General features: G+C 37.3%; 2 protein-coding genes across 4 annotated transcripts in view; both read right to left on the reverse strand.

Annotated features, from left to right (window-relative positions):
• The window catches only part of DYNLRB2 (dynein light chain roadblock-type 2), a 182,799-nt gene that overhangs the window by 40,918 nt on the left and 128,813 nt on the right, over positions 1-13,068 (reverse strand). The gene's annotated exons all lie outside the window — the stretch shown is intronic.
• SLC7A6 (solute carrier family 7 member 6) overlaps positions 1-13,068 on the reverse strand; it is a 28,683-nt gene that overhangs the window by 3,090 nt on the left and 12,525 nt on the right. For all 3 annotated transcript variants that reach the window (XM_065848199.2, XM_065848198.2, XM_071814192.1), the window contains 3 exons: positions 11,459-11,582; positions 1,244-1,347; positions 108-204 (listed from right to left, as the gene is read on the reverse strand). In XM_065848199.2, coding sequence (XP_065704271.1) covers positions 108-204; positions 1,244-1,347; positions 11,459-11,582 — 325 coding nt within the window. The remainder of the gene's footprint in view (positions 1-107; positions 205-1,243; positions 1,348-11,458; positions 11,583-13,068) is intronic.

The raw sequence follows: 13,068 nt of genomic DNA on the forward strand, positions 1-13,068 counted from the left end.
ATGACAGTAAATCCAAAATTCTCTCTTGTAATTTTTTAGAAGTTTTCCTGTAAATAATTCATATAGTCACATCTGAACAGCTGAAAAGCAAAGCAAAAATGACTTACATTGAAGAGCAGTGCTGGCACAGGTGTGAACCTCTCTGTGTGGATCATAGACAACAGATCGGGAAGGTGACCTTCTCGAGATCCTACGAAAAATAGCCTGAAAAAAAAATAATCAGAAAACATTCTGAGGCCACAGGTAGGAGAGAAGGTATTACAGAAAATCAAAGGACAATACCAGTCAAAATAACTATTTACACCACTAATTTCCATCCTTTAAACTGGAACACAGGTTCAACCCTTCTTGTAAAGATGCATGCTACAACAACCATTAAAAGATACATGAGCTTTCAGGAACATGCTGTTACCATCCATTTTTAAAAAACAATCCTAAATAGAAAGCATCTACAGTAACACAAATAAATCTCTATTGTTTTAAAACACTCTAAATCTAGCACTGAAAACATCCCAGCTTATAGCAGAATAGTTTTCAATGCCCATCAGAAGAGATCACCTGGTCTCTAAAAAGAGCTCACTCAACCACGCGCTCAAAAAACAAACATAATTTTATTATCAACTGCAAATTATTCTATATTGATGACTTCACCTGGTTATGTTCATATTTGTTCTTAGTACAGAGATATTGCACATACATTCAATGGACAGGAAGATGTTAAAATGCCTGAATAAATCGATTTGTAACTTTCACTAGCCACATCCATAATCAGTACTCAGAGGAAAGCTTCTATACTGTATCATAAGCTTTTTGACTGCAGTTTAATAGCAGTAGCAACTTTAAAAAATTTACTCAGAGAAAAACTTAAAACATACTAAGGTTTTTAAAAGTCAGTAAGTTTTAAGTAAACACATCTGAAAACAAGAACTTGCTAGAATTATTGTACCAAGTAAAATGGAAGATAACTCAATCTAACTAATGAGAGGGCCTGAAGACTCACCACACAGACAACATTCATTTGATCTTTAATTGTGCTCTAGAGACAGCTAGGAACACTTCGGCGAAGTAAGGCAGTGGTAAGGCTGTATGTGCACACACACAGAGGTTTATTTACATCTGTTATTTTATTGTGGCTATTCATTATAGGTTCATTTATGAAAGTATTTTTGCCACTCTCATAATAGATAACAGTAACAGGTGAAAATACTGATGAACATTTGTCAAAGAAAGAGATATGTACTACCTTGATGACGCTAGGATTGAAGCATTAAGTCCACCAAAACACGAAAAGGCTACAGCAATGGGAATTGTCCAGCTGAAGATTCCAAATACCTGGTCAGCAAATGTCTAATGAAAAGGAAAAGGAAACATGAAAATAACTGCAACAAAGCATATGTAAAACAATGACATCAAAGCTTTTGCAATAAGTGTGGAAAAATAGTAATATAGTATGGACAATCCATAATGCAGCACAAAGAAGCACATGGCACTTTTATGTCTGTATGGATTCTAAGTCCAAACTTCTTCAGCCAAGCACGTAAACTCACATTTTCTACTCACAAAGGAAAATAAAATGCTTTTAGAATTTACTCACTAATCCTAATACATTTTATTATCTAACTGAACTACAGAACTCAAGCATAACATAGTGACTACAGAGAATAAAGGACAAAAATATTATTGCATATCCCAAAAGGGAAGTGCATATTGCAGAAGATAAGCATAGCCATCACCACACCTACTGTTTTATGGATTCTATTTTATTCCTTCTATTCCTTCTTTTTCAATTTCCTAAGCAACTTTTTTTTTCCCTTCAGTTCCACCAGCAGGGCCTTTGGGCTCTACTCTCACAACACGGCAAATGACAGAGCAAGTATCTAATTAGCAGTCATTTGTTAATGTTGCTAGACAATACTTCAGGCCAAATGTAGTGACTTTCCATGATAGAGCTCTGAAACCAAGACGCTGGGAGCATTAAAGTTTCACAGCAAGTGGTAAGAATCATCAAGTGCCAGTGATCTGGGATCTATAATGAAAATGGGTAATAATTTGCAAGATATTGTTCTGGTCAATCCTGTTCAACCTCCTGGATGGAGAAAAAAGGGAGAGAGACTTAGAATATCAGACAAAATGTCTGAAAAATCAATAGATTTAATACATGGAGACTGACAGTTATTCTAAATCCCATCTTGGTCTGAGCGCTGTACATGTCTGAACACCAGCATGTTTGGAGTTGAACCGAAATCCGCTCATGCTGTGTTCAGAGGACATGGGTGGAAGCCTTCCTATCCCAATTCTACCTACAGACAGCTAAACTGCTTCCATGATTTCTTGTACAGAAGAAAACTAACAGTCATGGTAGCAAAAGGATCATGTCTACATTAGACAGCATACTTATGTATAAGTGGTATTCAAATAAACCCCAAAGATTTTGTGGCTGTTAGAATCTTTTCCACCTCAGCAGGCAGCAGTCATCTAAACCTCTTTATGAACCTTTCTCTAAATCACTTTCTTGGCTCTCTCTTGCTTTACTGATTTCAAGATCTTTAGACATAAAAAGCACATATACTAGTTCAGCTTTCTGCAGGTTTGTCTCTTCTATTACAAAAAATTTCTTCAGTTTTTAATATTTTAGTATTTTGAAAAAACCTCCCCCTTGACCTCCCATTGTAACTATTGGTTTTCACCATAACATTTACGAGCTAAGAAGTTCAGTCAAAGTGGATTAACATTCAGAACTGGCTTTTGCTCGTAGCATATAAAGTTAGTTGGATTTAACAGTGGTCAAATTTTTAATTAATTACTCCAGCAACAAGACCACCAAAAGCAGTGCATTATGTTGACTGAATGTTCTTGTAGGTAAAAAAAGCCTAAATGACTTAATATAGATTTTTTTTTTTCATTACATGAGTGATTGATTTTCATGAGGCAAAACCTCACATATATCGTCAATCATTAAACCATAAAATGCAGAAAAATTTACTGACATAAAGCAAATCTTGGCCGGTTAAAGTTTCCTGTTATTTGTCTGGGTTGACAAAGTGCTTTATTCAGCACATTATCCACGTGAAGGTTCAGAATCCAACTCTGCTTAGCTGCACACCATCATCTACACCAAAAGCATTTTTTTTTCTGTCCTTTTGTGTAATTTAGTTGAGGCTCAGCAAAGGCAGATAGGATATCCTGCTGCTAAGGGACAATGCAAAAGTGTCTAATCACTTCAATGGGAACCCCGCCAAAAGGTTCCAAGGCAACGCACCAACAGTGTTAGTCACCATCATTCTTACTAAAGCACCTCTCGTCCTGAGCTCTTTTGGTTTATACATATTAGTATAGTTTCCCTCAAAATGGAGCTTCAACACAGGGGAAAAGTGCACAGATTCCCCCTGAAATTACAAAAAACAACATGAGAAAAGTATAAAAGAACTAATCCATGTATGAATTATAGTACATGCTGAAGTCAGAACACCAGTCTAGCAAAAGATCATGCCACATGTTCTGTATGCCATGGATTACTCATTTTCAGTCAACTGAAACTGAACAAGCAACTATTAATTTACATTATTGTATATAAAAGACTTCTGCTGCTCAAGAATAGATAATTAGTAGAACCCAAAGTGCTTTTCTCCGATCCTTATTGGATCTAAAGGCAGCTCTGAGAAACGTGGTCTCCCAAATGATCCAATGAATGAATTAAGACAACCTCCCCAGAACAAGTAAGCATGAGGACAAGATGAAAATTCTAATAAGCAATTGTTGTGATATTTTAAAGGGATGTTTTAAACCTTTACTGCTGATTTCCAAAGACAAATAGCAAGTGAAATTACTAGACACCACACTTAAAACTGCTAAAGGTTTTGTTTGGTTTTTGGTTTTTTAATATACAAAGCTAAGATACAGGACTCACTCAAGATGTTAAAGAATTAAGATGTTTAGTAAGGTTGCCTAAAGGATAAGCACTTAGGTAAGTAATATTAACAGCTAAAGTTAAAGAAAAGAGACAAAACATATGAATGTAATCTTATGCTGCAGGATGCAAATTAGCTAATATGTCATTTAGAGAAACTTTTTCCCCCAAAATGCAGGTTGGCATTTGCTCTTCACAAGCATTTCCCATTTCCTTTTGAAACTTCTAGTAATGGCCCAGCATGGAATGCTAGTGTGGAATGCCAGATGTGGGACTAACTGAAAGGCCATTTCCAACCTATAATGTAGATCTAGTCTTTCTACAATATGCTAATGTTGTTTCACACATCTTAACAAACAGCAATCACTCACATGAGCAGTAAAAACCATGAAGAGTTAGGGCAAAACTACAATATCACTTCCACAAATTATACATAGATCGAGACATTACAAATTCAATGTATTCTGGATGCAAGCTATATGATGTACAACTGTTGAGCCAGCTCAGTCTAAATAATTAATTTCCCTAATTCTGTCCAAGCCAGACTCTTCAAAAGAGAGAATAACCCTAGTGACAGCCTTTACCAAACACTGTCATTCTGAATGTACTTTTTAATGTTGTAGTCGGAATTCCTGAGAGAGCAAAGGGTGGAGCATTAACTTCAGGAGCTTAACTGTTCCCTAAGTAAGGTAATGCAAAAGAGCATTTCACTTCAGAATGATACAAAAAGTTAAGCTTGGTTTGCCAACTAGATCTGCCTGCAAAATGATCTTCCAGCAAAATAAAGTTGAAAGGTACCTGAAGTTTGGCTAAACTTTTCTAGAGATACTAACTTGCTTAACATGACAAGTATACACCCCCCTGCCTTTATTGCGGGTATTTTCTGAGAGGGTTCACCCTTGTTTCCAACACAAAAATCAGCCAGGTTTCCGTATTACTACTCAGACAATAAACACACTTTTATATTTCAGAGTACAGAGTCATAAATCCTTCAACGGTCCCATTTTAACAATGCCAAGAAATGTTTTCTCCAAAGATAAGCTACATTCTCTTGTGAACAATGACAAGACCAAAGATCTCTACAGTGTTTCTTGCAGAAATTGTTACTGAAGTGTAAGTAAAAGTGGCCACAATAAGCATTCAACTGTGTGCATATGTCAGAGGGTTATTTTGGATAAGAATGGCAGAGAAAAGTACAAAAAGCAATCAAGTTATCAAGCACATTCACCACGTGCACTGTATCAAGAGAGTAAAAAAAGGGGAGGGAGAAGAGTTAGTGGCTGCTTTCTGCTAAAATCGCAATTGTACAGTCATGAATCCTCCACAAATGAGCTAGACCTGGGCTCTGAGCTGAGCACCTGACCGATTCCACTTTAACTACCACTACTTCTGGGAGTAGTGAAGTGCATTTATAAAAACAAATGAGCTGGCAACGGGAAAGAATGGAGCATTCGCAAAGGTATGCGGAGGATGACAGAGGAGCCTACCTGGAGGCAGCTATAGCAGAAGCATTTAGTCCACCATAACAGGAGAAAGCCACCACTATGGGGATGGATTTCTTCTCAGGTTTCTTCTGAGAAAGTCTAAAGAGCGAGAAGGATTAAGATATTAAATTGTCATCTCTGCTACAGTCTGACAAGTCCTGTAGTCCAGACTTGAACTATAACTGTTTCTAACAGCTGGGAAACAGTAAGAGAATTCAGTGGCTGATACAGCACTTGCAATTACAGATAAAGTTCTTGAACGCCCTCCCATCCATTGGACATGTAAGATATACATATATACACGCATGCTGTAGACAGATATGCACCTGGAATTATTGCCCTTAGTTCTGATTTTTTTTTTCCAAACCATCAACAGGGAATCAAAATGAAGAAAGAAGGTTCCAGCCATGCACTTCTCAGCTGAACTACCCTCATTTATTTCATCATGACTAAAGTGCTACATTACTCCCAGAAGAATGGTCAAAAAACAAATTACAGCTTTGTTTCAAGACATGAATGACTGATATAACTACATTTTTATCTTGGGTTAGTTTGATCTCATGACCATCAGCTGATAACTTGTGAATGGTGTGTGAGAACCCTTTTTTGTCCTTTTAGAGGCCCAAACAACAGTTCTATACAAACAGGTTGAACTAAAAGCAGCAGTAACTGCCCCACATAAAGAGCAGCCATAACAAAATACACAGGATACTGCCTTACATCCAGTAATTCGGGCACAGAGATGGTAAGAAAGACCCACATTTATGTTAAGAATCACAAGATGAGAACCATTTCATCACACTTAGCTGCACACAAAAAGTGCACTTAGAGGCACACAAAACATGTCAGACTACACTGCGAGCATATGGAGCTGCAAGCACATACCAGGCTGGCAAAGAACTGAACAGTATTAATCAGATGGATAAATGCAAAGATAATGTAGTCTAACATGAATGAGAAACTTACACAAAACTATACCCAAAGGTTATAAGGTGTTTCTATTAGGAAGGCTTAAAAGGCATCTACAGAGCCTCTTTACATAGCTCATTTCAAGATCCTCTCACACGTGCCTCTTTACATAGCTCATTTCAAGATCCTCTCACACGTGCCTCTTTACATAGCTCATTTCAAGATCCTCTCACACGTGCAAACTGTTCCAGGCTCAGTTCTATAACATTCTTACCCTAAAAGTCATACAGAGCAGTAAGGAGATTAATATATTGGAAGTGAAATTAATTCTCATTTGACTTTTATCTTGAGGCAGAGTATAAATACATTGCCACATTACAGGATTATTTGGCAGTCAGAACTACAGTCTCTTTTCTCAATCTTCAGCTTCTCAGGCCTTTAAGGAGCTATTTCCTACAGGAAAGAAACTCTGATTTATGGTAATCGGGAAGCCACACATGCAAAAATGTTACTGAGTAGATGAAGTTTTCTTCCACTCCCATAGATTACATCTGTCAAGATACTGTAAGACGTCTGTTCAGTTTGACCAAATTAGATTTAATGTCACATACACTACAGAGTGCACATCAACTGAAAAGAGAGTCAGAAAATTGTAAATGTGAAACAGAAAGCAATTTATATTATCAGGTTTCTTGTAATTCTTGTTTCAGCCACCATTCTGTTGATTTGATTCTACTCAGACAGACATAATTATCTCCTTGTGTTATTAACAATGCCTCTTCTGGGAGACAAAGGTAGCAGGGCAGTGCAAGGTTCAGCATGAAATTCCCTCTTCATCTTTAGGTCACTCAATACAATCTTATGGTAAGAGAAACCAGCACTACTCTACTCCCTCAATATATTGCATGTCTACTGCATGTAACATGGCTCTTCTGCATGGCCCACATTAAGATTACAGGTGTCAGCTCAAACAGTAAAATAGTTTTGGTTTTATCTTCATGGAGGTGCTGAAGATACTTGATCTATATCTTCTCAGGTATTTATCCTGTTCTGAGCATTTTTAATAGCTAGCTGTAGGATAGGGGCTCAATGTTTTTCAAAGTCTCTTACCTTTCTCATATTGAAAATCTTACATACCACTCTTTCAAGTTCTGGCTCACCTCTTCAGCTTGGCCTCCAAAGCCAGAGAACTTCTACATAACTGGCACCAGGAGTGCTGCATTAGAAGTGAATTACAGCTAGCTCCAAGAAAGGCAAATGACTCACTGAACAGCTCTCTCTAAAAGCAACTGCCTGTTCATAACAAAGAGTTCTTCCACGATAAGGTACAGAATGTGCATCTCATCCAAAGGAACCTTTCTGGGAGGTGCCAAAGCAAGCGAAGAAGGGGGACATGATGCTGGCAGCCAAAGACAATAGATTTTCCTCTTCGCGAAAGAAGCCAGTGAGTGGCCAAATGAAGGAACGTAAGTAATACCCAGAAGGTCTAAGAGTAACTCAAGAATTTCTCGATGAATTCAGTTAGAAGAAAGAGACTCATTGTTCGTTAAACTATATACAAAAGAAGAATAAAACAGCTAAAACACACAATCTCCCACATCCCTGGTTCATTGAGGGAGATGGCATGTCAAAGCAAAGCAAGTATGCTCTAGAATATGAGCACACCAGGGTACACTGGATTGATCAATGCTGGACTCACAAGATGGTATTCAAAGATGCAACCAAAGTCATCATCTTTATCCCTGATCTACTAACAAAAGCCGTACAGCTCCAAGAAAGATGACAGCCAGCTATGCAGAACAACCGTTTGCTTCAACCAGGAATCATTTTTAGCTTTTCCAAGTAAAAGTAAGGTGCCCAATATCACCTATTGCATGAAGTCAAATCAAAACACTCCAGATGACCAAACACAGGAAGCAGGTAACTATGCACTAGCAGCCCGTATGTTCTTTCCTGTTAGAAGATGAAGCAGTCAAAAAAGTACTTGTATGGCCAGCCATCCTCTTCACAAACAAAACCCTCAACGGTTCTCTCAGATGCAAACAATAGTTCAGTTACAGGGGAAGGTGAGATGAAATTTCTGCTTTTCTTTAGTTCAGTGTGTTCGCGCTACAGAGTAAGTGCTTCATATGCATAAAACTTAGCGGTAAGGGTTGTGATGGTTTGCATAAGGAGGTAAAACAGAAGAACTGTGAAACTCTGATAGGAATCAGAGGATTTTCAAATACAGACCATTATAGTCATTAGCTCCTTTTCCATATTCACTAGAAAACTGTGGGTACATTATGAGTGTTTTATGTTGGATCACAAGTGCACTTTTGAAGCAACTCTCCCAGTTAATATCCCTTACTGCTTTTTGGGTCACATTGAGAATTGGAACTAAAGGGAGCTCCCCTTTCAGAACATGCTAAATTTGAAGATGTGCTTCAAGAGCATACCATTACCTGCTGCAATCCAACCCCGCATCAGCATTTGGTCCGTGGGACCTCATTCACGGTAGTCCAAAGTAAAATCCCCTTGAAGTACGTATGGTATGCGTATGGTCCTCAGTGACAACCCTTCTGCTCTACAAAAATCCTTCTAGAGGTCCACACTACTTGCTACTCTATTAGTAGATCAAGCTTAAAGTTGGTTTCATAAAACCGAGCAATTCATATCAGCAGCAAAATGGAATCTTCAATGAGTCATGTGTTAAGTATTAAACTTCAGCTGCACTTTCACCTTATCATTCTAAAAGAACAGGCAATCCAAAGAAGATTGTTTGCCAGGTGATGAGACATCTCAGCAAAAATGCCTTTAGATAGAACATTAGTTAAGCTTTTAAGCACAAGTATTTGGCAAACCTGAGATCCAGTGAAAAAGTACAGCTCTAGATTTCCAAAGTCATTAATTCTGTTAAGTTCCATTAAAACTAACAGAAGAAGTAAATCCCCTAATAACTTTGGAAATTGCAAACATAGTTTTTCATTCTTATCCTGGTTGCCTGGTATCTCTGCATGCAATTTGACTGACTAAGTACTTTATATCATTCTTAAATACGCCTTTGTTCTCCTCCACCTGTGACGCATCCTGTACCAGGGAAGAAGACCTATCTGTCCAGTTCTGAGTATTACAATTTCATATAAAATTGCACAGCATGTGTATATACATAAATATATACACCCACAGAAAAATAAATTTATACTCACTTTTGGTCAAGAACAATGTCAAAGAATAAATAAATGAAGTGTCTATAAAATCATAAACATTTAGGCCTGGGTTTCACGTGTGTAGTAAGGCTCACGTATCCCTTGTCCTTCCTTTATGTGGCCACCACTCACTGCTGTAGTGCTACTACTTGCTGTGTACAGCAACACAGACTGGACAGGCCCACAGTGAATCAATCCTGTCATTCCCCCAAACTCCCAGGGTGGATCAGTCTTCCTGATCCCATTCGCCAAAAGGCCGTATAAACCTCTGCGATGATAAAGGCCAGGACCAGCAGAGTCAACACAGAATACTCTTAGGAGATAGGCTGGATTTCACTGCTGTCAAAGGAGTGTATTTTAGAAGGCCTTGTTAGGAAAAAAACAATAGTGTATTGCTTTACAGAAGTCAAGACAGACAGTGGACTGTGTATTGGCTTTTAGTTTTGTCTGGATTAATTAATTCTAGACAGGAATTTAAAATTCCATTATGAGTCACTGGAAGGTACTTCACATGGTGAGATCCTGGCTCAGGCTGCTCAGAGGGGTGGTGGATGCCCCATCCCTGGAGACATCCCAGGCCAGGCTGGAGGGGGCTCTGAGCAACCTGATCTGGTGAAGATGTCCCTGTTCATGGTAGGGGTGGCACTGGATGAGCTTTGGAGGTCCCTTGAAACTATCCTGTGAGTCTATATGGGATACCATAACCTACAACTGAAATAAATATTCCTGGAGATTTTATTACCACTTCGCATATGCTAATTCAAAATAAGCATTAGCTGTCCTTGTTTTATTTAATTCTGAAGTGTTTTACCAAGTTTTTCACAATATGTTTTATGACAACTTTTTACTTCCATATTCCAGCTAAAAAGAGGCAAAGTTTATTTACTTTCAATACATTTTGAAATAACAAGTTACAGCCCATATTTACCATAAACTATTTTGAATGCATACATTAAATACAAATATTTCTCAAGCGTGAAGCAAAGTCAAGTAAGTGCTTTTGCAGAACCATGTGCCTGAATACCTGAAACAAGAGTCTGCTTATTTGCTAAGCCAGTTTTTAATCATACTAATCCTCTGCGAGAACAGAGTGAATATTTCCTTCATTTTGATGTATTTAAAACTCTCCATTGTCTGCCTACTTACATTTTAGAAGCCAGTTAGGAATCTAAAAAGGAGGAAAGCCACTTCTTTTCCTCTAGTTTAAATAACCAAAAAGAATATTAACTTTTCCAAGTCTCAAGTCTGCAGAGTATAGTAACAAGAACTATCCAATTAATTCATTAGCTACAGGGCATAAAAAATTCTTCACTTTCGTTGACTGATTAGCTGTAAGATTAAACCACATTTTGACCATCTTTTACTTTAAGCAGCTCATGTATTTTAATTGGATTCAACCTTCCAGCCATATACAAAAGTAATTAATTCCAAAATATTAAAAGTTGTTGCAATTAATGCAATATTGGTAAGACGGTGGTTAAAGTTATTAAAAAGGAGATACAAAGCTAAACTTTGTCATAGCTGAGCTGCAACACATGCATTTACAAATGTGAATTGCATCAATTATTAGCTCAACAGAATGTAGCTCAGTACAATACTGTCCTGCGTACTGCTCCAGCTTTCTGAATAATGCAGCACGAAGGAACAGAGAAGACAGTTATGTACTAATGAGTTTAATTTACAATCAGCTCAAAGTGCACAAGTCTAATAAGTTCCTTTTCAAAATACACTGACAAGCTGCATCTGTGCTTGTTCTAATAAACCTCATAACATGTTATTTCTATATGCTCTTTAATTAACTACTTTTCTATTTAAGGTTAAATTATTCATGATGAGTTGTTCTGTCCTCCTGTATTCAGCAAAGTGATATAATAAGCTAAGGATTTTTCATGTTTTGTTCCTCAAAATGAAACACATCCCTAAAAGGTGAAACGTAAATAATACAGCACAATACCACGTGGTCAACTTACCACTGCCACAGCATCACTAGAAAGAACAGCTTCAGCATCCAGCACTGTATAGTAAGCTACATTGGTCATAATATAGATAATGGTCACAATTGGCATAGACACTGCAATAGCCAATGGCAAGTTCCTGTAAGGCAAAAGAAAACACAAACCCACAATCCAGCAAAAAGAAAAAAATCCATTAATAACAAAGTAAACTTATTTATTTGTATCTTACTAGCAAACACATGGTTAGAAAGTAATAAAAACTTCTTGAGTAACATGAAAACACTGCAAACCTCTACATGTAAACAGGTAACTTTTAACTTAAACCTGAGGTAAACTCACAGCCCTCAGTCTGCAACTCCACAGGGAGAATCTCTGCACAGCAGAAGCAAACTTTTAATTTTAGGCTCTGGTTTTGCTCAGCCTTTTTGCTTCCCCGAAGCTTGTAGGGATATTCAAATGTCTCAAAAAGGAAAGCAGAACTGAGAGTGTTACTCTTAGATTTGCTTAGTTTGAAATTAAACATGAGATGGTGACACAGATGAACATTTGCCATGAATATCTTTTCCAATAACAACAACTCAACAAAAGCCCAACAAAACAGAAAAACGAAATGCACTTCAGAAGTTTCGTCAAAAATTTCCTGAAGCCCAGAACTCCAGCTGGGTCTGTCCGATGCTGTGGAAGCAGAAAAGCAAATGAACACCACATGCCCTCCATATAAATCAGTGAATTAGTAACTGGGTGTTCTGACTACGCACTCAGACAAGGAGATCTGTGAACCTCAGCGCAGAGACGAAACAGAATTAGAAAATCACTTAAAAATTAATTCAGATATATTATGCAATGCAACAAAAAGCTGAAATAGCATCTTTAAAGATTTTGCATCACCCAACATTAAAGCCAAGGGCCTATTTCAAATTTAACTTGAGGTTTGCAACTTTTGACCAGGCAAGCATGAGGGCAGTATGAGTCAAGTGAATACAAAAAAATATGTAATTCTTGGAGTAATTGTATAGAAGACTGAAACATCTCATTATTCTCAAGAATTGTCAATGTAGAAAGCCAAAATTCGATGTTCACTTCATCAGCTACAATTGTTACCAAGAAAGAAGCTTGTATTAGGCAAATGAATCTAAAGAAATTTTCATCAGCTAAATATCCTGTGAGAAAATTTTTTTTTTTGAAACGATGCATCTAATGCAAGAATTATCCAGCTGATAACACAGAACAATACATTAACTTTAAAAAGATAAACAGACATTGCAACAGCACTCAGAAGGGGAGCACTTTCAGTGAATAAAAATTTGAAGGGCCAAATGACTGATGCAAACACAAAATATACATCTCTTCTGAATACATATAACAAATCTTTGCAAGACAATTTAAGGACACACTCTCAACCTGAAATGCAGTCTGAGTAAAAGTAGCTATTTTTAGATTTAAAATACTACGCTATTTTAACTTTTTATTAGATAACTTTTCTGGTTAAATAAATGCACAGCATAGAACTCAGAGATAACAGAACAAACTGCCAAAGTCAAAATCAGATGGGAGAACTGAAAAAAAATCTCTCTTCCATTCTTCATCTTCCAGTTGTAGCAATTTGAGCTGTTGCTTATAATAGG

This window comes from Patagioenas fasciata, chromosome 13 (assembly GCF_037038585.1).
Source record: "Patagioenas fasciata isolate bPatFas1 chromosome 13, bPatFas1.hap1, whole genome shotgun sequence".
Taxonomy (NCBI): domain Eukaryota; kingdom Metazoa; phylum Chordata; class Aves; order Columbiformes; family Columbidae; genus Patagioenas; species Patagioenas fasciata.